This window comes from Rhinatrema bivittatum, chromosome 5 (assembly GCF_901001135.1).
Source record: "Rhinatrema bivittatum chromosome 5, aRhiBiv1.1, whole genome shotgun sequence".
NCBI classification, from domain to species: domain Eukaryota; kingdom Metazoa; phylum Chordata; class Amphibia; order Gymnophiona; family Rhinatrematidae; genus Rhinatrema; species Rhinatrema bivittatum.
In genome coordinates this window covers 220977439-221000161 of record NC_042619.1, presented here as the reverse complement: position 1 = coordinate 221000161, position 22723 = coordinate 220977439, and the positions used below count along the sequence as shown (strand labels likewise).

Here is a 22723-nt window from a genome sequence, read left to right as displayed (position 1 = left end):
TTTGAAGAGGTGAATAAACATGTGGACAAAGGTGAACCGGTAGATGTGGTGTATTTGGATTTTCAGAAGGCATTCAACAAAGTCCTGCATGAGAGGCTTCTAAGAAAACTAAAAAGTCACGGGATAGGAGGCGATGTCCTTTTGTGGATTGCAAGCTGGTTAAAAGACAGGAAACAGAGAGAGTAGGATTAAATGGTTAGTTTTCTCAGTGGAAAAAGGTATACATGGAGTGCTCAGGGATCTGTACTTGGACCGGTGCTTTTTAATATATTTATAAATGATCTGGAAAAGGGTACAACAAGTTAGGTGATCAAATTTGCAGATGACACAAAATTATGCAGAGTAGTTAAATCTCAAGCAGATTGTGATAAATTGTAGGAGGACCATGTGAGACTGGAAGCCTGGGCTTCCAAATGGCAGATGAAATTTAACGTGGACAAGTGCAACGTGCTGCATAAAGGGAAAAATAACCTAACATTGTGTAACTACAGCAAGGGTTCTATCTTAGGAGTTACCACCCAGGAAAGAGATCCAGGCATGATAGTGGATAATACATTGAAATAGTCTGCGCAGTGAGCTGTGGCGATCAAAAAACCAAACAGAATGTTAGGAATTAAGAAGGGAATGGCAAATAAAATAATGGATGTCGTAATGCCTCTGTATCACTCCATGGTGAGACCACATCTAGAATACTGTGTGCAGTTCTGGCCACTGCATCTCAAAAAAGATATAGCTGCATCTGAGAAATTGCAGAGAAAGGTGACCAATAAGGGGCATGGAATGGCTGCCCTATGAGGAAAGGCTAAAGAAGTCAGAGCTGTTCAGTTTGGAGAAGAAACAACTGAGGGGGGATATGATAGAAGTCTACAAAATCATGAAAGGACTTGAACAAGTTAATGCAAATTGGTTATTTACTCTCTCAGATAACAGAAGGACCAGGTGGCACTCCATGAAGTTAACAAGTAGTTCATTTAAAACGAATTGAATAAAAATCCATAAACTGCTATTAATTAATAAGCAATAGTAGCTTGAGATTTATTTAATGTTTGGGTACTTGCCAGGTACTTCTGACTTGGATTGGCCACTGTTGGAAACAGGATGCGGGGTCCAGTATGGCAATTTTTATGTTCTTAATCCATGCTGGGAGCAATGGTCCAATTGAGGCCAGCATCCTGAATCTGACAGTGGCCAATCTGAGAAGTACCCACCAGATCCCAGATAGGAAAGCTCTTTCTATGCTGTTCATTCCCAGAAGCAGAAGGTGGAGACTATCTGGTTAAACAATGGTTAATGGACCTGTACTCTAGAAATTTATCCAAACCTTTTTTGAACTACAAGCCTTGATCACATTCTCTGGCAGCAAATCCCATAGTTTAATTAGGCATTGTCTGAAAAGTTACTTTCTAAAATTTGTTTTAAATCTGCTAGTAGTTATTTTCATGGAGTGTACCCTAGTTAGAGGATTATTTATTCTTCTAGATCAACTTGTTCCACACCACTCACTATTCTGTAAGCCCCATCACATCTCCTCTCAATCATCTCTTTTCCAAGCTGAAGAGCCATAACATCTTAAGCCTCTCTTCATAAGTCATTCCCATTCATCATTTTTCTGGCCCTTCTCTAAACCTTTTATTTATAAGCATTTGATATTCTGTCATTTCCTACTTTTTGTTTATCCTATCTATATATATATATATTTTTTAGATAGGATAAGCAATAGGATATCACAAGCTTGTCTTTCAGCACTGCAGATAATTTGTTTCTGCTTTAACTTGATTTTTAGTAAAGAAAAAAAAAATTCTTCCCAGTGCCTGAATTGCAGGTACTGCACTGACCTTCAATGTTTTGTTGTGACGCTGGAGCTCCCTGCAGAGAGATTCGAGTTTGCTGCGGGCCAGGATGGCTTTGCTGTGCTCACTCTGCAGATGGACCTTCTCTTTCATTACCTGGGACTGCTTCTTCTGCAAGACTTTGATCTGCTTTTGCACATTCCTGCTCTCTTCCAACTAAAGAGAGGAAGAGAAACAAATGAGGTGTGGCTGAAAATCACCCAGGGGAATTATTCTCTAACTGTTAAGGATGTCTGAAGGAGGACCCAAGAGATCACAAAAGTCCATGTGCTACATCATCTTCATTATTTTAATGCTGATCAAATAAAAGGGGTCACAACCTATAAAGACTCCATTTTTTCCCCAGAACCAATACAGCTATTAGAACTCTGTAATACTGGGGATCTCTCTATAGCCTCTCTGGAGAAGGAGTATCACCTTAAGCCTATCAGCATAGGCACTGTAGACTATTAGCAATCTTTAACCCCATGACAGCATTCATAAGGTTAGCTGGATAAACTTAACTGGCTAACTTTGAGAGAGCCATGGATATTCAGCAGTATGGGTGTGCTGCTGAATATCAGATATAAGTTAACTGGATGTTTATCTGGCTAACGTTGCCACATACTGTGGTGCTGAAAATGGACCTCATGCTTATCAACTTGCAGACTTGTTTTATCTATTGTTTGTCATGATTCAGATCGCTGGTAGGAATTAGGAGACAAAGGAAAAATTAGTTCTTAATTTTTGTTCCTGAAATACCCCACATCAGTTCAGATAAGTGGGTTTATGCATCCCTACCAGCAGATGAAGGCGGAGAACAAAACTTTGAGGCACTGCTACATAAAACGAGAGTGCCACCTTCAGTCCCTCAGTATTGACCTGTACCCAAGCCAAGATGTCTATCTTAAACTCCAATAAATCTTGGGCGAACAGAGACTTAAAAGTTAGAGCTCCCTGAAAACTGGGCCCCCTTAACACAAAGCAAATACCAAACTATGTACACTTTTCATTAATCTGAGTATATCACATACCAGCTCAGCAATATCCAGAAGCATGGAAGTCTTTCGAAAGATGGACTGATCTCTGGAATGATCTGTGGTACTTCAGGAATGAAAATTAGCAGGTAAATACCATATTTTCCTTTCCTGTAGATCAGTCCAGATCCAAGCCCCTCTACTCTGGGCAGGAACTCAAAAGACCTGCATGCAACACTTTCCCCAAAAGTTGCCTCTTCTGGTGCCCGCATATCCAAGTGGTAACGTCTGGTAAAAGTGTGAAGAGAAGACCATGTCGCCGCTCAACAAATCTCCTGCGGAGAAAGCAGCTGACACTCTGCCCAAGAGGTTGCCTGCGCCCTAGTGGAATGCACTCTCAACCCCTCCGGCAGTAACTGGCCTTTACAGATATAAGCCAAAGCTATTGTCTCCTTCAACCATTGTGCAATAGTGCCCTTGAAAGCCTAATTTCCCTTCCATGCTCCACTGAACAGGACAACAGATGATCAGATCTCCAAAAGGCATTCGTCACCTTAAGATATTGCAAAAGAATCCGACGCACATCCAATAAGTGAAGCTCCCTTGCCACTGGAGCATCGGCTGCCAAATTTGGTAAGGCCGGTAGCTCGACAACCTGGTTAAGGTGAAAGGACAACACCTTAGGCAAAAAGGAAGGAACTGTACGCAAAGAAACCCCAACCTCTGAAAAATGCAGGAAAGGGTCCCTACACGACAATGCTTGCAGCTCAGAAATACTTCTAGCTGAATAGATAGCCACCAAGAAAACAGCCTTCAGGGTTAAAACCCTTAAAGAAGCCCTTCCAATTGGCTCAAAGGGAGGACCTCACAGCACTCTAAGAACCAAATTCAGATTCCATGCTGGACAAATCTTCTGAACAGAGGACGAAGATGTTTTGCCCCTTTGAGGAAACGAACCACATCTGGATGAGACGCCAACGGTCTTCCTTGTATCCTACCTCAAAGGGACCCTAATGCTGCCACCTGAACTTGAAGGGAATTATAGGCCAAACCCTTAGCCAAGCTGTTTTGCAAAAAGGTCAGAATCTGTAGAAAGTCCACCTTCAAAGGCTGCACCCTATTCTGCAAACACCACGATTCAAACACTCTCCACACTCTGACATAAGCCGACGACATGAAACGCCTCCTTGCCTGAAGCAAAGTTGCAATCACAGGTTCAGAATAACCCTTCAAGTGGAGCCACAGCCTCTCAAAAGCCAAGTCACTAGACCAGTGGTTCTCAACCCTGTCCTGGGGACCCCCCCAGCCAGTCGGGTTTTCATGATATCCACAATGAATATGCATGAGAGAAAATTTGCATGTTATGGAGGCAGTGTATGCAAATTTTCTCTCATGCATATTCATTGTGGATATCATGAAAACCCGACTGGCTGGGGGGGGTCCCCAGGACAGGGTTGAGAACCACTGCACCACTAGACAGAAGCAATCCTCCTGGTTGGAAAATATGGGCCCCTGCCGCAACAGCCCTGACAGATGGGCCAAGCAAATGGGACTGTCCACCGCTAGACGAAGAAGGTCCGCAAACTACGGCCGGCGTGGCCACTCGGGTGCCACCAAAATCACCCTGCCCAGATGAAGCTTGATGCGCCGCCAAACTTTACCTATGACAGGCCACAGTGAAAACACTTACAGCAGCAGATGCATCGGCCATGGGTGAACAAGAGAGTCTATGCCCTCTGATCAGACCTCCTTTCTGCAACTGAAAAACAGATCCATCTTCGCACTTCCTGAAGTTGCCATGAGGTCCACCGCTGGTCTGCCTCACCTGGCCTGAATAAAGGAGAAGACCTCCGCCGACAACTCAGTAATATCAAGAACCAAAGGTTGTCTTTATGTTTGTATCTCATTTAAAAGAGTATCCCCTCTTACCTAGTAGTGTAAGAATTTTATTTTATAAACTTTGATGTATACCCCATGTTTTTATGTTATCCACTGTAAACAGTTGTGATATATTTTCCAACGATGGTATACAAAATCTTTTAAATAAATAACGTCTACTCCCCCAAATCCAGACACTGTCTGCTGAGGGAGTCCGCCTGAACATTGTCCACTCCAGCTACATGGGAAGCAGCTATTCTTGCCAGATGTTTCTCTGCTCAAAACAATTAGTTCTTGCGCCTCCAGCGCTGCTAGACAACTCTTCATTCTGCCCTGCCGGTTGATATACGCCACTGTCATCACATTGTCCGAGAACACTCGCACCGCCTTGTCTTGAATGAGTGGGAGAAATGCCAGTAAGGCTTTGCACACTGCCCTTGTTTGCAGCCGATTGATGGATGAGGTCGCCTACTCTGACAACCACTGCCCCTGGGCCAATTTTCCTTGACACATCATCCCCCAACCAGAGAGCCTGGCATCTGTGGTCATCACAACCCGGTCGGGCACTTCCAGATTTGTTTTATTTATTTATTTATTTTTTTCATGCATTTACAAATATCAACAAGAATTCTTGTTACAGAAATAGGAGGAACTACAAAGAAGTTACATTCTAAGAATATTATTTTAAAACACAGAAATATTACACAACCTTACTTTTAAATAGAAATAAGGGGGCAAGGGAAAATAAAGTGAAAATACCAAGGAAAATTAAAGGAAAAAAGAAAAAAAAAACCCAGAGATACAGCCAGTTGTTAATTATTACAAACAATCAAATAAATCAATTAAGTATGCGAGTCTAGAAACGTATGGAGCTGAGATTGCTCAAACACAAATGTAATTCACATTTTGGTATTTCAAAAAGCATTTGCAAGGGTAGCGAAGTACAAAATGGCCCCCCTTAGAAACCACCTCAGGACGCATAGCTATTTTGTTTTTTTTATTAGATTATGAAACTTTGTATTTACTTATCCTCATTTAATTTTTGAAATGCAAAAATTTTTAATTGAATATTTGTTAACTAATGTAAACCGATGTGATATGTTCTCATGAAACTTCGGTATATAAAAATTAATAATAAAAGAAAATAAAGAGTTTTTGCGATGCAATTGGGTGACTGATGAGATCTGGATAGATCCATATCTTTTGATCATAAGACAAAGATAGATTGTTACGAAAAAAGGATTTTAGGACATTATTTCTGTCAGAATGAAAAGCAAAATTCACCAAAAGAGATCCTCTTTGCATAATCTCCAGAGATTGTGATGTTTCCAAGATGGTTGAAAGATCTAATGTAAGATCTTGAACTTGAATACCACCTGCACCTTCAGTTGATGATGGTAGGTAAAATGCCTTCGTTATTATTGGCATTGCTTCATTAGGCACTTTCAAAACTTGAGAGATGTAATTCTTAAAAAGTTCAACAGGTGAGATCAATCTTATAATAGGAAATTTCAAGACTCAAATTCAAACTTCTAAAAGAATTTTCTAGATTTTCCAACTTCTTATTTATTTTATGTATTTTTATATACCGCAGCACATTTGGAACTAGGAGGAATAGCCTAGTGGTTAGAGCAGTGGGCTACGAACCAGGAGACCAGGGTTCAAGTCCTGCTGTTGTTCCTTGTGACCTTGGGCAAGTCACTTTACCCTCCCATTGCCTCAGGTACAAAACTTAGATTATAAGCCCTCTGGGGATAGAGAAATACCTACAGTACCTGAATGTAAACTGATGTGATATCTCAGATTGAATGTCGGTATATAAAAATAATAAATAAATAAATGTTACAAAAATGCAGCAACGGGCTTTACAAGAAACACATAAGGGAAATAATATAGCAGCATGCTTTACACAGCAAATACATATAGTAACAGGAACTGATTAACCAATGGAAATATGTACAAAAAAGAGATGGCGGTAATAGCAATATTTTATCAGATCATGGCAGTGTGGAGATATTGGCAGCGTCATAAGGGGTGCAATGGGATCAGTTTACAGAGTAAAGGGGGGAAATTAATAGAGTCAAAAGGGGATTTTCTACGGGGAAAAAGTAATGGTTATTAAATGTTCGGGAGGAAAATATTAGGGGCTTAACAAGGAAAGCAGGGAAAAGCGGCAGATGCAGGAAGGATTTAGTAGGGGTAGAATTTAACATGTACTTGCTCTGATTGGACCAATATATGTTGAACTTTCTCAACCATAGATATCAGAGATTCAAATGTGTCCAATTTTAGTTATAGAAGCTGTGTTTATTTGTGTTTGATTATTTGTGTCCAAAATAACTTTTGATAATGATGAGATGGAAGCCTCCAGAGTAACCAGAGCGTCCCAAACTGATTCCAAGGTAATTTCAGATGGTTTTGAGAGGCGAGGTTTAAAGGGAATAAGATTCACCAAATCACTTCCACTGCCAATAGACTCTCCACTTACAACATTTATTTATTGAAGGTTTTTTTCTATACCGACATTCGCTGGCGGAACATATCGGTTTACAGACAAAACAATGAGGCAGCAACATAGATCAGCTTCGGGGTTGAAACAGCCAAACCAAGTTCCAGATATCCAACAGAGGAACTTCCAGCACAAGCAGTCCTAAGCTGTGCCCCTTCAGTGACATCAATAGAAACTCCACTCTCATCCTGGGCCTCCTGCTCGATATTCAAATCCCCCCAAATTACCTTTTGGGGATGCAATTTTATTTTATTTATTTAAGGTTTTTTTATACCGGCATTCAAGAACTCGTTCTCATCATGTCGGTTTACAGAAAACAGGGGTGCAAAAATATAACCGAAAACATAAATAAACGTGGAGAAGAGAAGCAGTTACAATTAACAAGGGTTCATGAACTGGGATTATAAGAAATAAAAGAGATAGAGGAGGATAATTATATACAAGTGTACAATGTAAATAAGGAGTCCTCTGTATATACAAGAGAACAAAATAAATATGGGGTCCACTATATACAGCTAGCCATTTGGTATTAATAGGAGGCCTTGGGAGGCAGGAACTGATGTGTTCGGTGCTCTGGGGGTTAAAGAGATGGCCTCTGCCAGCGGAGACTGCGTTCACTCCCCACCTACCTCTGCAACGGCATGAATGCCCATTTCTATTCCTGGCATTCCAACAAAGAAAGTCTCAATCCATGGTTGGTTGTTCTCCAGCGAAGGAGAGCTAACAATACTCTCCCTCATCTTGGCTGTTTCATGTGGGGAATACCGAACAAAAGAAATTTCATCAATCAGGAAAAACTGGAGAGAGATGCCTTGCTGGTGCTCTCAGTAGGCGGCCATCTTGTCCTTCTGGGCACTTCCAGATCTATCCCTTTCTCGAGACTGTGCCGAGACAGCCACCACGAGAGACTGGATCTGGCATCCTCTGGCAATGGCAAAGAAAGCTGAAATTCCTCTGAAAGTGGATTCCAACTGGATAACAGCACCCTCTGCAACGGGCGCATCTGAGCAAAGGTCCATGGAACTAATTCCAACGTAGAAGCCATGGAACCCAGGAGCAGACCCTGGGAACTGACAGATGCAGCAGCTGAAGGACCTGACTCTGCAACATGACTTCCCTTTCTATAGTCAGAAACACCTTTCCCATCTGGGTATCGAAGCATGCCCCCAGTTCCAACGATTGGGTTCACTTTAAATAGCTCTTTGCCACATTTGTCACCCAGCCCAATGAATCCAGGAGCTGCAGGACCCGCTGGACTGAGTGACAACACTCCATTTCCGACTTCACCTGTACTAACCAATCATTCAGGTATGGCTGCAACAGGATATCTTCTTTCCTGAGTGCCACCACCACTACCATCATCACCTTTGTGAATGTGCGCGACACTGTCACCAACCAAAAGGGAAGGGCTTGAAATTGGAAATGCTCCCCCAGGCCCATGAACCTCAGGAACCTCGGTTATTCGGCCCGAATAGGGATATGGAAATAAGCTTCTGACAAGTCCGACGCCACAAATTCCTCTTCGCACACTGCCGCTATCACCGTGCGCAATGTCTCCATCTGAAACCACGGCACCCAGAGGGCAGTACTGAACTTCTGCAGATCGAGAATGGGCCCAAATATCCTCCCCTTTTTGGGCACCACAAAGTACACGGAGTACTGACCCTGTTCCCTCTTTCAAGGGGGCACTGGAACAATGGCGTGCAGGAGCTGTAGCCGTTGAAAAGTATCCCGCACTGCCTCTTGCTTGGACCACAAGATGCAGTGGGAGATTACAAAGGCGTCCCTGAGCATACAAGAAAATTCTAAGGTATAGCCACCTCTTACCACTTCCAGGACCCACTGGTTCGAGGTGATCCTAGTCTGCTCCTCATAAAAGAGGGGCAGCCTCCTTCCGATAGCCACCGGAGAGGAGCGGACCAGCCTGCATTCATTGGCCAATCTTATTTCCACCCCCTCCCTGGGACTCACTGTCTCTCCGAGGTCTGCATTGGGCTCGAAAGACTGCTGCCTGCCAGAATTCTGTTTTTGTGCCGCCAGCCCAGGACTCCTGCCAGCGCGAAATCTCCTCGCCTCTCGGAAGTGAGCTCATGGAGGAAAAGACTTCATGGGGGTCTTCCTGTCCTCAGGCAACTTATTACCTTTTGACTCCTACAACTGCTTCATGAGCTGCTCCAGATCCTCCCCAGACAGCAGCTTGCCCCTGAAGGGTAGGTTAGACAGCTGGGCTTTAGACCACACATCCGCCTACCAATTTCGCAGCCATAGGAGCCTCCATGCTGCCACCGAAGAGACCCTGCTCCTGGCGGAAGTCCAGATGTCATACAGGGCATCCGCTACATAGGCCACTCCCACTTCCAAGCGGGTAGTTTAAGCCACTGGATCCTGACCGCTTATCGTGCATGCCTTCTGCACCCAGCACAAGCAGGTTCTCTGCATCAAGTTTCCACACACTGCCGCATGCAGGCTCAAAGCTGAAACCTCAAACAGTCTTAAGTAAAATTTCCAGTTTCCGATCCTAGATATTCTTCAGTGCAACTGAACCTGCCACCAGGATAGTCGTCGTATTGGTAACCACGGACACCACCGCATCCACCTTGGGAATCTTCCATGACTAACGTCCATTCCGGCAAAGGATATAACTTAGTCATACGACTGGCCACCTTCAAGCCCGCTTTGGGAGATTCCCACTCCTGATCCACCAGCTTCTTTACCTTCTTTGGCAAAGGAAAAGCCTTAGGGGGTCCCCGTAATCCCTCTAGGACCAGGTTTACCCCTTCATTATCTGAATCCTCCTAAGTGACCTTATTCCCCAGCTCCTCCAGCACCTGGGGGAATTAGCGGGCCCAGCTCATCCCTATGGAACAGCTGAACCACCTGAGGGTCATCACGGTACGTGATCGGAACCTGGAATAGATCCTGCATTGGATCCCTCAATGCACTAACAGGATCCTGAATCGGATTCACTAAGGTGCTAACAGGGTCCACGTCCAGATCCACCAGCCCTTCCTCCCTGCATCTGATGCAGATCATCCATCTGTTCCGAAGAGTCTTCTTCTATCGTGGCCCGACTGAGGCCCAAGGTTCGCAGGATCCCTCCAGACTCTGCATGCTCCCGATCCCTTATGATTCTTAGCCATCTGGGACTTCCTGCGCAAAAGACTTTTGGTTCCTGCTCCCTTTCTGGTCATATAGGCCTCATGGAGCAGAAGAACAAAATCCATGGAATAAGCTTCCGGATCTGAAGAAAGATCCAGGTCTCCCTGCGCTTCTTCCCATCCCCTTTTTATAAGCTAGGTTCAAATTGTGTGTGCTACGAACCATTATAATGCAACTAATATTAGGATTCCTTGAGCACACTTATTCTGTGTGCAGAGTTCATGATCTGTGAACACACACAAACGCACGGCTTAGAGGCAATAGTGGTAGGGACTTCAAGAAGCCATCTAGTCAAAATCCCAAGCAGAGTCCCCTTTACATATATTTAAAAACATTTTTGATTGCCTTCCCCGTCAAAAATTGACACCTAAAGGATTGGCCTGGGGATGTTTATTCTGTACAACAATACAAACACAAGACAGTCAAAAACTCTATCACCATCAAAGCAATTTAATATTTTAGCATCGGCCCAGCTACATGTTCACTTTTTTTTTTTAGAACCTCAGATAGTTTTTTCTAACTTAATATCCAGTGACGGTCTATTCCAAAGTAGGAGCACCATCACTGAAAACATTGTAGCTGGCAACCCAGCTTTTATGATCACTTTGCAGACAGGAACCAACAGCAATCTCTTCTTTGCTGAGTGCAGCGCTCATGAGAGCATCTACTAATATAGTTGATCTTTCAAAACACTTAGAATCCTTACCACCCAGCAATCTAAAGTCAACACAATTATCCCATGCAAATATATCTAACTTACTCTTAATCTCCATTTACAGAGATTCCCCATAAACATAGAATGGGAGAAAAACCTTTGTAAAACAAGCCCTAAGCAATTTGTTTTGCTCCTAGACTACCCTCAGAATTAGATTAGAGGACTCTTCTTCAGATCTGACCTGAGCCTCTCTTAATGCAGTTTAAACAGTGAGAAACAGCAAGTTTGCTTATCGTACATGGCGTTTTCTGTAGACAGCAAGATGAACCAGCTATTACATGGGGGTCACAACATCTAGTGGCACCGAATGGACTTCTCTCCAAGCTAGTAGAGCTTTGAGCTCTACTGAACATGTGCAGGAGTTCCTGCACAGGCATTGCCTTGTGAGTCTCCTCAGTCCATACCAGAATTAATTTAGCTATGTAATCTACTCTCCAGACAGATGGGTGGGTATTCTTCTATATACGGAAAACACTATTTACGGTAAGCAAATTTGCTTTTTCAGTCAGGAAGTAGGCTGAATTAGCCATTAATTATGGGCAGTCCCAAGTTGAGGGTTTCATCAGAGTGATTACTTAGCAAGCAACCTAGCCTTCACCAGTTTGCAAAACTGCTTGTCTAAATTTACTGTCAGTCTTTCAGAGGTTATCAAAAGAAGGAATGGAACGTAAAGGTATGAACAAAAGACCAAGCTGCAGCTTTGCAGATATCTTCAATAGGTACTTCTCGAAGATATGCAACAGAAGCAGCTACAGTTCTCACTTGAAGAACCTTCATAGAGTTTGTGATCTGCAGTCCTGCCAAGGTATAGCACTAATGAATGCACTCAGCCAGCCAATTCAACAAAGTATGCTTACCAAAAGCTATATATAGTTGGTTTGGATCATATGAGACAAACATTTAGGAGGTTTTACAATATAACTGAGTTTGTTGCATGTAATACGCTAAGGACCTTTTGCAGTCTAGGGCATGCAGGGCTTTTTCGCTCTCTTACACATGGGGCCTCGAATAAAAGCTAGGTAATATGATGGACTGATTGATATGAAAATATGAAACGACTTTTGGAAGAAATTTTGGGTGAGAATGGAGAACCATCTAGTTGCAGATGACCTGCATGTATGGAGGATAGTGGACAAGAGCTTGGAGTTTGCTGACTCTTCTAGCTGATGTCACTACAATTAGGAACACCACCTTTCATATCAAGTATTTTAGAGAAGCTGACTCCAATAATTCAAAAGTAGGCTTCATTAGTGAGGGGGTGGGGGGGAGGAAGACTACATTCAGCTACAGAATAAGTGGCTTTTGCACAAGAGATTTGACATGTCATAGGCCTTTCATGAAGCAAGATATCAAAGGATGAGTAGACTGGTTTGATATCTACTTGAGTATGGTAAGCTGCAATAGTGCTGAGGTGCCCCCAAACAGTTGAGGTGGCAAGGCCAGAGTTAGAAAGGTGGAACAAGTATTTCAAGAAATGCTTAGGATTGCAGGAAAATGGGTCTAAAGTATTTTAACACCACCACTTGGAGTACCTGTGCCATTTAAAGGCATAATTCATTCTAATGGAAGGTTTCCTAAAGAAGACAAGTATGCCCACAATTTCAGTAAGTAAGCAAAAATCCTCTTTCATTGGGCACTCAACATCCAAGCTGTGAGATTTAAGGCCTAAAATGTTGGGTTGTCACAATGTACCATCATCCTGCATCAACAGCACAGGGTCTGTTCCCAGATGTATGGGAGAACTGCTGGAAAGTTGTATGAGATATGTATACAGATGTGCCTGGGCCACACCAAGCCTATGAGAATTAGATTAGCATTGTTCTGAAGAACTTTCTGTACTGTTCTGGTGATAAGCGGTAACAGTGGAAAAGCATACATGAGGCTTTGACCCTAGTTGAGGAGGAAAGCGTCTTGAGCTAACCTGTGTTCGCCTGGTAGAATTAAGCAAAATTGATTTAGTTTTGTGATCTGCTCTCAGGCGAACAGGCTCATCCATAGTAGATCCCATAAGTTGAAGAGCATAACATGTTGGGGCCCAATTTGGTTGTCTAAATCCAATTAATTACTCTTCCATCCCACCCCCATCACAGTCAAAGTGGACAATGAATTTGCGGTTGCATCAAAATTATTAAGGCTTATTGGTTAAGGGTAGCAATCGCTGCTCCGTGCAGGTTACCCCCATGCTTAGTTCCCCAGACCTTAAAAGTCGAGGCCCTCATTTGTTGTCTGCATCCAGCTCCCCTTTTCCCCCTGCCATTGAAACGGAGAGCAATGTTGCAGTTGCATCAAGGCTTATTGTTTAGGGTACCAACTGTCACACCAGTAAGTTACCCATGTATTCTTATCTTCATTTCCATCCTCTAGCCTTTAGGGATCCGCAGTGTTTATCCCATGCCACTCTGAATTCTTTGACTATTTTTGTCTTCACCCCCTCCTCCAGAAGGGCATTCCATGCATCCACCACCCTATATATGAAGAAATATTTCTTGACGTTAGTTCTGAGTCTCCCCCCCCCCGAAGTTTCATTTCATGATCCCTAGTTCTACTGATTTCTTTCAATGGAAAACGTTCAAAGTTTGTGCATCATTAAAACTTTTCAGGTATCTGAAGGTCTGTATCATATTTCCTCTGCATCTCCTCTCTTCCACAATATACATATTTAGATCCTTTAGCCTCTAATTCATAAGCATTCCGATACAGATCCCACACCATTTTGGTCAACCTTCTCTGGACCACCTCCATCCTGTCTCTCTACTTTTTGAGACATAGATTCCAGAACTGAACACAGTACTCCAAGTGAGTCCTCACCAAGGACCTGTACAAGGGCATTATTACCTATTTCTTACTGGCAATTCTCTCTATGCAACCAGCATTCTTCTGGCTTTAGCCATCTTGTCTTATTACTTCACCATCTTCAGATCGCCACACACTAACACCAAGATCCTTGCCAAAATCCTTCTCTTGTTCCGTGCACATCAGTCTTTCACCCCTCCATTATGTACAGATCTTTTGGATTACCACATCCCAGATGCATGACTCTGCACTTCTTGGCATTGAATCCCAGCTGCCAAATCGTTGCCCATTCTTCAAGCTTTCTTAAACCACTTTTCATTCTCTCTACTCCTTCAGGCATGTCCACTCTATTGCAGATCTTTCTATTATCCACAGATAAAGTTTGTCTACCTTCTATCCTTCCCACAATGTCGCTTAAAAAGATATTGAAAGAGCTGGTCCCAAAATCGATCCTTGAGGCACTCCACAAACACCTCTCTCTCTTCAGAGTAGCTTCCATTTACCGTTACATGCTGTCTCCTGTCAGTCAACCAGTTTGTAATCCACTCCACCACCTTGGCGCCTACTCCTAAGTTTCTCGTTTTATTCAAAAGCCTCCTATGCTGGACTGTATCAAAAGCTTTGCTGAAATCCAAATAAATCGCATTGAGCACTCTTCCTCAATCCAATTCTCTAGTCACCCAATTAAAAAAAAAAAATCAGATTTGTCTGACAGGATTTTTCCCTGATGAATCCATGCTACCTCAAGTCCAGCAATCTACCTTATAAATGGGCTCTGACCGACGGCCCGCAAATGCGCAGTAGAGAGCAACTCTACCGCGCATGCGCGAGAGCACGTCGATCAGAGCAGAGCGGCGCCGGGAGGAAATTAAGCCATGTGAGGGCTGAGGCGAGGCACGCGCGCGCACGAGAGAGAGAGAGAGACCCGCGGCTCTGACGGACGGAGAGAGCACGTCGGTCAGAGCGGAGCGGCATCCGGGAGGAAATGGAGCCATGTGAGGGCTTTGGCGAGGCACGCGCGCGCATGAGAGAGAGACCCGCGGCTCTGTCAGACGTGCATGCAAGATGAGTGCAAAGGGACAGAGGGTGGAGGGGGAAGAGCATAGTAAAAGAAATGGGAGGACCAGAAGAGGAGAAGTGGGAGAATAAGGAAGTGAAGGGTGTTGAGCAAGTGAGGGAAAGGGGAGTGTAATGAAGAATGAGGGGAGAGGGGGGCTGCGGGGGCAGACCAGCGGGTGATAGAATGGGAAGGGGCTGTAGGAGAGGACCTGTGGAAGAAAGGAGGGACATTGGGAGGATGAGAGATGAGGAGGAGCAGTGGGAAGGTGGGAGGGGGTTGGGGAGATGGGGTAGCAGGACAGTAAGAGGGGAGGGGAGCTGAAGGAGGGAGCATAGAGTGCAAGGGGGGTGCAAAGGGAGAGAGGGTGGAGGGGGAAGAGGATAGTAAGAGGAAAGGGGAGGGCCAGAGGAGGAGGAGTGGGAGAATAAGGAAGAGAAGGGTGCTGAGCAAGTGAGGGAAAAGGGAGTGTAATGGAAGAATGAGGGGAGAGGGGGGCTGCAGGGGCAGACCAGCGGGTGATAGAATGGGAAGGGGCTGTAGGAGAGGACCTGTGGAAGAAAGGAGGGACATTGGGAGAATGAGAGATGAGGAGGAGCAGTGGGAAAGTGAGAGGGGGAGGGGTTGGGTTGGGGAGATGGGACAGCAGAAGAGGAGCTGGAGGAGGGAGCATTGAGTGCAAGGGGAGGGCAAAGGGAGAGAAGGTGGAGGGGGAAAGAGTACACATCCGGACACCTCCACACACAACACTTAGCTGGCATTTGGAACAAACATCTCGCCCGTTTAACGGGCTTAACGGCTTGTTTACTAGATTGAAGATAGTTCACTATCCTTTCTTTCAGCAGTCTCTCCATTAAATTTTCCCACCACAGAGATGAGGCTCTACCAGCCTGTAGTTTCCAGCTTCCTCTCTGCTACCACTCTTGTGAAGCGGGATCACAACCGTTCTTCTCTATAATCTTGTGGCACTACTTCTATTTCCAGGGAACCACTGAACAGGTCTTCAGTGGACTTGCCAGGACATTTGAGTTCTGTAGTATCCTAGGATGTATCTCATATGGCTCCCATGGCCTTGTCTACTTTCAGTTTTCCTAGCTCTTCCCATATATTTACTTCTATAAAAAATTGTGTACACTCCATTTCCATTTACAGTCTTGTCGACCAGCAATGGTCCTCCTCCCAGGTCTTCTTTAGTGAATACCGAACTGAAGTATTTAATATTTCTGTGATTTCTTCATCTGACTCTACACATTGCTCCTTGTCACCTTTCAATTTCACTATGCCACTTTGGGCCTTCCTTCTTTCTCTTATACATCTGAAAAATGTTTTGTCACCTCTTTATATCTTTGGCAGTCCTTTCTTCTATTTGACTTCTGCTTTCCTGATTTCTTTCTTCATCTCCCTCAGTTTTACCAGGTAATCTTCCCTGTATTCCTTCTTTGGGATCTTTTATTCTTCCTGAATGCTGTTCTTTTTGCCTTTATTTTTTCATCCACCTCCTTTGAGAATCAAATCAGTTGCTTTTTCTTGTACTTTTGTTTACTTTTCTAACAGATTTGTTGCCTTTGTAATAGCTCCTATTAATTTGGCCCATTGTTGTTCCACCTCACCCATTTTCTTCAAATTTTCTTGTTCTTCCTCCAGATATTGCCCCCTTTTGGTCAAAGTCCATATTTTTGAAATTCAAAATTTGGATCTTCATGTGACTTCTCTGTATATTATTTGCGATATCAAACCACTGTTGCTCAGGTGGGCACCTATCCGGAAATTAGAGATGTTATCCCTATTAGTGAGCACTAGATCGAATATCACAAACTCCCTCGTGGATTCCATTACATTTGATTGAGTAGAGCCCCTTGAAGGGCATCCATTCTCTCTACTTCTTGCAGATTCTGCAGAAGGGATACTCCACATCCAGCAGATTAAAATCTCTAACGGTCAATACTTCTCCTTTCTTTCCTACCTTTTGGATGTCTTTCACAAGATCTTGATCCAGGATTTCAGTTTGGCTTGGAGGCCTCTAGACCACACCAGTGTAAATGGAAGAACCATCATCTAATTTTAGGATAGCCCATAAAGCTTCTTCCCTACTCCATATCCCTTGCATTTTGGTTGCATTGATATGGCTTTTGACAAAGTGCTACTCCTCCCCCTTTTCTGACCTTTCTTATGGCTTGGGCTGGCCGTATCCCAGTCTTGAGACTCCTTGAATCATGTGACTAATGGCAACAATGTCCATGTCCATCTCCACCATTAGGGCCTGCAGATCTGGGATTTTGTTTGTGGTCATAACTTTCTAGCTTTCCTTCCTTGGTTTGCTGATTTTCATAGTCACCTTTTCTGCTATTTTGCTTAAGTGTGGAATGTTGAACTGATTAGTTTTATCATCTATCCTCTCTTCCTGTATTGCTTGGGGGTGTTATTCCAATTTCATTGGCCATCTTCTGCCAGCCCCATTCTGTAGTTTAAATACCTAATGATGTATGACCAGAATTTCTCACTTAAGATCTTCTTTCCTGCCACTGTCAAATGTAGGCCATCTTTACTGTATAGTCTCTCACTGATCCATACATGACCCCATCCTCCAATGCATCCAAATCCACTTTCTCATGTTTTGAACCATATATTGAAAATTTCTATCTGGCTTATCCTTTCCTTGAACAGGTAATATTTCAGAAAAAACAATATTCTTTACCATGGGTTTAATTTCCTTCTCCAGACACTGGAAATCTTTCTGTACTGCTTGGATACTGTTTTTAGCGAGGCTGTTGGTCCCCAGATGGATGATAAGATCTGCAATGGAGAGGACAGAGGCTGTGTTAGTTGATCCCACTGGGAACATGGACCCCACTGGAGGTAGCAGATATGAAAATGGGTCAGCAGAACCACATGGATGGCTGCTGCAATATGTCCATGAACCACTAGATGAGCGAGAAGGCGGCACATTGCAGATGAGCGACATCAATGTTCTCTTGGTCAGAAGGTAAGAATGCTCTTTACTGTATCAAGTTTATGCAAGCCCCAATGAATCTGTGATTGAGTAGGCTCAATGGTTGATTTCTTGAAGTTGATCAGAAAACCTAAGTGTTGCAGCAATGGTTGAGCTCAGAGAATGTAGTACCGTATTTCCACGACAATAACCCGCCCACGTATATAACCCGCCCACACACATAACCCGCAGGTTTTCAAGATTTATGTAAGAAAGTTTTAATATACCCCGCCTCCTCATATAACCCGCAACGACGAAGCCATACCGATCGCCCCACAGGCACTAACCAATAGCAAGGCAGCTTTAAAAATGCTCATTTGTTTGTAACCCGGCTGAAGGGCTTTCCGCTGCCGTTCTCCCAGCCCTTGCTCTTACCACCGCTGAGTGGTAAGAGCAAGGGCTGGGAGAACCTGTGTTGTTGAATGGCACCTTAGACCTTGCAGGGACGCGGTCAGCGCTGTTATGCTGAATCCCTCTCTCTTCAGGCAGAGGGCCGGCAGCGTAGAGTAAGGGGAGCAAAGCCGGGTGCCAGCACTCGCCAAAGCTCAGCGGCGCCTTTGCCGCTTTTCCTCTCCTAAGTCGTGCGTGATGTGTTGTGAGAAGGCCCGGCCCCGGCTCTCGTGGTCAGACCTCGCCTCCCGAGAAGAGTGTGAAGGCGGCACAGGAAGCAAAGCGTAGAGTAAGGGGAGCAAAGCCGGGTGCCAGCACTCGCCAAAGCTCAGCGGCGCCTTTGCCGCTTTTCCTCTCCTAAGTCGTGCGTGATGTGTTGTGAGAAGGCCCGGCCCCGGCTCTCGTGGTCAGACCTCGCCTCCCGAGAAGAGTGTGAAGGCGGCACAGGAAGCAAAGCTTGAGGGCTGTGACACTTTCCGGGCTTGCTATGGCAATGGGGAGCGGAGGAACACGAAGTGTGAGTGCGACGCGTGGAATCGGCGGGTGAACAAAGTCGAGACTCAGCCCATGCCATTTACATTCCCTCTCTTTTTCTTTCATTAGGTTTTCTTTTGTATTTTTACGTGGATTCCCCGGGTGCAAATCCTACCCCCAGAACTCACCGTGTGACTGAGTTGCTTATGCTGACGTGGAGAGAGCCAGCTCACTAGGAAAGAGGCTTCCAAGCCCCACAAGATTTATCTCCTGCACGCCCTTTGCTTGCTGTACCGGCAGCTTGATGTATGCTGACAATTTGTGAGAGTGATTGCTGGCAGCATGTAAAATTTTTTCTGGATAACCCGCCCACGTTTATACCCCGCGGAGGCATGCGGGGTAGGTAAAAACGCACATTACCCGCGGGTTATATGCGTGGAAATACGGTACTTTGTCCCTTGATTTTGCTGTGAAAAACCAATCATCCAGGTATGAAAAGACTTGTATTCCTTGGTGACGAAGATGAGCTGCCACTATCACAAGGCATTTCATAACCTCAGGGCTGATGAGAGGCCAAACAGGAGTACCTTTTACTGGTAGTGGGAAGAATCCACCTGGAAGCAAAGATAGTGCCAATTTGAAGGGTGGATAGGTATGTGAATATATCCATTGTTCAGATCCAAAGCACAAATACATTTTTCTGACTGTATAAAGGATCGTGCTGAGGAAATTCATTTTGAATTGTTACTGAAGTATATGTTTTGTTCAAGCATCTCAAGTCGAGAATGTGTCACAGTCCGTTCCCCCCCCCCCCCCCGTTTTCTTGGGGATAAGGAAATATTGGGAATAGAACTCCAGGGCATACTGAGATGTATAAGTGGTTCTATTGCTCGTTGTTGGAGAAGCAACTGGATTTCGTCAAAGCTACAGCAAAGGAGACGAATCCAGATAGAGTGCCAAACAGCACAGTAGGGATAGAGGCCAGGAGAAATGCAACCAGTACCCAGATTTCACAATTTGAAGGACCCAGGGGTACTTGATCTGATGCTACTCTTCCATGAAATGTTGGATTCTTCCTTCTACTGGGAGTGTCGGAAATGGATTGCTCAGAGCAATCAAAAACTAGGCCCTGGATTGGGTTGGACCTGTTGTGTACATTTTTGTTGCCAGCACTCTCTGACGAGGCCTAGCTGGAATTGGCCGCCAACACTGGGCCGGAAGGGGTGGTAGACAGTATTGATGAAAAGACTGGTAAGGCCTCCTGTGGAAGTATGGTTGCTTGTATGGATAGAAATGACACCGCTGTGAAGGGCTGTGTGGGAGCTATTGAAAGGGATTGCACTATTATGTTCTGGTCCTTAATCTGGGTGACCATCTCATGAAGCTTTTCACCAAAAAGGCCGTTGCCTAAAAGGAGGTCCTCTAGTTTATCATAGATGCCCTCATGGATTCTACTCGCTCAAAACTATGCCATACATCTAGCTTCAATGGAAGCAGATGAAGTACATGAAACAAAACCAAATGATTCATATACTGATCAGAGATGGCGGCAGATATCTCTTCTGAATCTAGGAGTGGTTGTGTATAGTAAATGCCTTGCTCTGTGGCAGGTAAGAAAGTTTTCAACTTTAGAATGCAATCATGAATGAATTGTACCATATAGAATTGATGGATGGTAATATGAACAGACAGCATTGCACTTTGAAAAATCTTCTTGCCAAAGTTATCTAGAAGTTTGTGATCTTTTCCAGGAAGAAAATTTGAGTGAATATAAGTCTTCTTTGTTTTTTTCATAGCAGATTCAACTACTACAGACTAGTGAGGCAGCTGGATGACACTAAAGCCTGGTGATTGTTGGACTCTGAATTTGAGGTCTAACTTCCTGGCAGTGCAGTGACCGAAATGGGAGTGGTCCCACATTCTCATTTGTAAAGCAGTGAGAATGTTGTGAACTGGAAGGGCCGTTGATTTGGTTGGAGTATCCAGTATTTGAAGAAGCCAGAGGAGCTCGGAAAAGGGGTCTTTGCCTTTGTGGTCATGGATGCCCAATGCAGTACTCATCTTTTTCACAAACTTAGGTCAGAGCCTCTGGTGGCGAGGTGCAGCCCGGAGGATCTGGAAGAGGACTGGAGGATATGCTGGTAAAGTCTTCATCCAAGTCTAAAGGTATGGGTTGCTTATCCAGAATTCCAATAACAAAGAGGGTGAACCAGGAGGGACTTCCAGTTGACTATGAAGAGGAGCCACCCGGTCTAACAACTCCAAACTGCTCAAATCTGCTGCAATAGATGAAGAACTTCTAAACAAGGGTTCTTATAATGAATGTGCCCCTAAAGGTAGTATTGGAATTCTGATCTGTGGCAATAATGTAGAGAGGTTGGAAACTTCTGTCTCCTTGGTCAGAGAGGTAAAGAAACTCTTCACCAAGTCTGATTTGGTTGAGTGACTGATGTGTCCTCTGGCCTGGCAGAAGTGGCAGAGCATCATCTACAGAAACCAGGATAGGCTCTTGCATGAGAACAGGCAGCCTATTGGAAGTAAGTAGTACTATAGAGGTCCCTCCGCATTAGTCTTGGTGGGGTAAGTGTCCTGGTTATTAGCGTGACAGAGGCAACCTGCCACCTTCTCCCTCCAATATAGGCTATACACAGTTGTGTTGGCAAAGCAGCAGGAAAAATCAAAGCCTGAGGTGGATGTGTTGATTGCTTCAAAGGGGTAGAACAGGGCATTCCAAACCTCTCCTGGGGACCCCATAGTCAGCTGAGTTTTCAGGATATCCACAATTAATATGCATGAGATAAGTTTGCATGTATCAAGTCTCCATGGTATGCAAATTTGTCATGCATTTTTAATGGGTTTTCAGGATATCCACAATTGGCTGTAGGGTCCCCAGGACAGGTTTGGGAAGCCCTGGAGTAGAATGTTTGGATGCTTTGGATACTTTTGATGGGGCTTTGGAGTCGTGCATCTAGAAGTCCGGCACAGGTCGACAATACTGCATCGGAGCAATATGGGATCTGCACTGTCCATCGCAAGATCATATATGGAGGCCACAGGCCTTTGAGGCATCGGTGAGCTGAATGCCTTGGTGCACTGTTGATATCAGTGAAAGCTGCATTAGGCGAGTTGGTGCATCACTGATGCTGTTGATGCCAACGGCACCAATGCACCACACTCAGACTGAAGAAATCAATCATGGTGAGTGGTTTTAAGAGTTGTATTTGTGGGAAGATTAAGTCTCTCACCGACGGCCACAAATTGTGTTATCAATACCTCAGCCATATCAATACCAGAAGAACTGCTATGCCTGTGGATGGATGTTCCAGTACTCACAAAAGGTCATAGGCTCTTAAAATCTAGGAACTGCATAAATCTCTCCAGAATCACAGTAGATCCTCATCGGGAAAGGAGTTGAGCAGGAGATAGTAAAAAAAAAACAAAAAAAACCCCAATCCATTCAGTCCGAAGCCGTGGGGTTGAGTTCCACCAGCCACCCTGCACTGAAAGCGAAGAGGCAATCAATCACTGGAACCATCACAGCCTGTGTCAAAGAAACATAAGCTTCTACCTGGACATGGTATTAGAGAAGGCCACACTTCGATGTTAAGAATTTTTTTTTTTTTGGTAGCACTGAAAAGTGCTGCTGTGGGGATGCACAGCTAACTTTAGAAAAAGAAACTGAAGTAAAGATATAAAAATAAAGGAGTTTTTAGGATATCTTTAAAAAAAAAAAAATAGTATGTAGGAGAGACAGAGGTCACATCCATGCTGTGCTTGGACAAAAATGTGACAGAGGAGACTCAGGAAGCAATGCCCATGCAGCAACTCTCACATGTGCTCAGTAGAAATCAAAGCTCTACTAGCTAGGCAAGATAAGTCCATTCGTGCCACCTATTGACTTCACCCACATGTAGTGGCTAATTTAGCTTGCATACAGACGGAAATATATCCTG

General features: G+C 44.3%; 1 protein-coding gene across 3 annotated transcripts in view; it reads right to left on the bottom strand.

Moving 5' to 3' along the window:
• TXLNG (taxilin gamma) overlaps nucleotides 1-22723 on the bottom strand; it is a 137159-nt gene that overhangs the window by 67349 nt on the left and 47087 nt on the right. For all 3 annotated transcript variants that reach the window (XM_029603290.1, XM_029603291.1, XM_029603292.1), the window contains exon 4: nucleotides 1836-2006. In XM_029603290.1, coding sequence (XP_029459150.1) covers nucleotides 1836-2006 — 171 coding nt within the window. The remainder of the gene's footprint in view (nucleotides 1-1835; nucleotides 2007-22723) is intronic.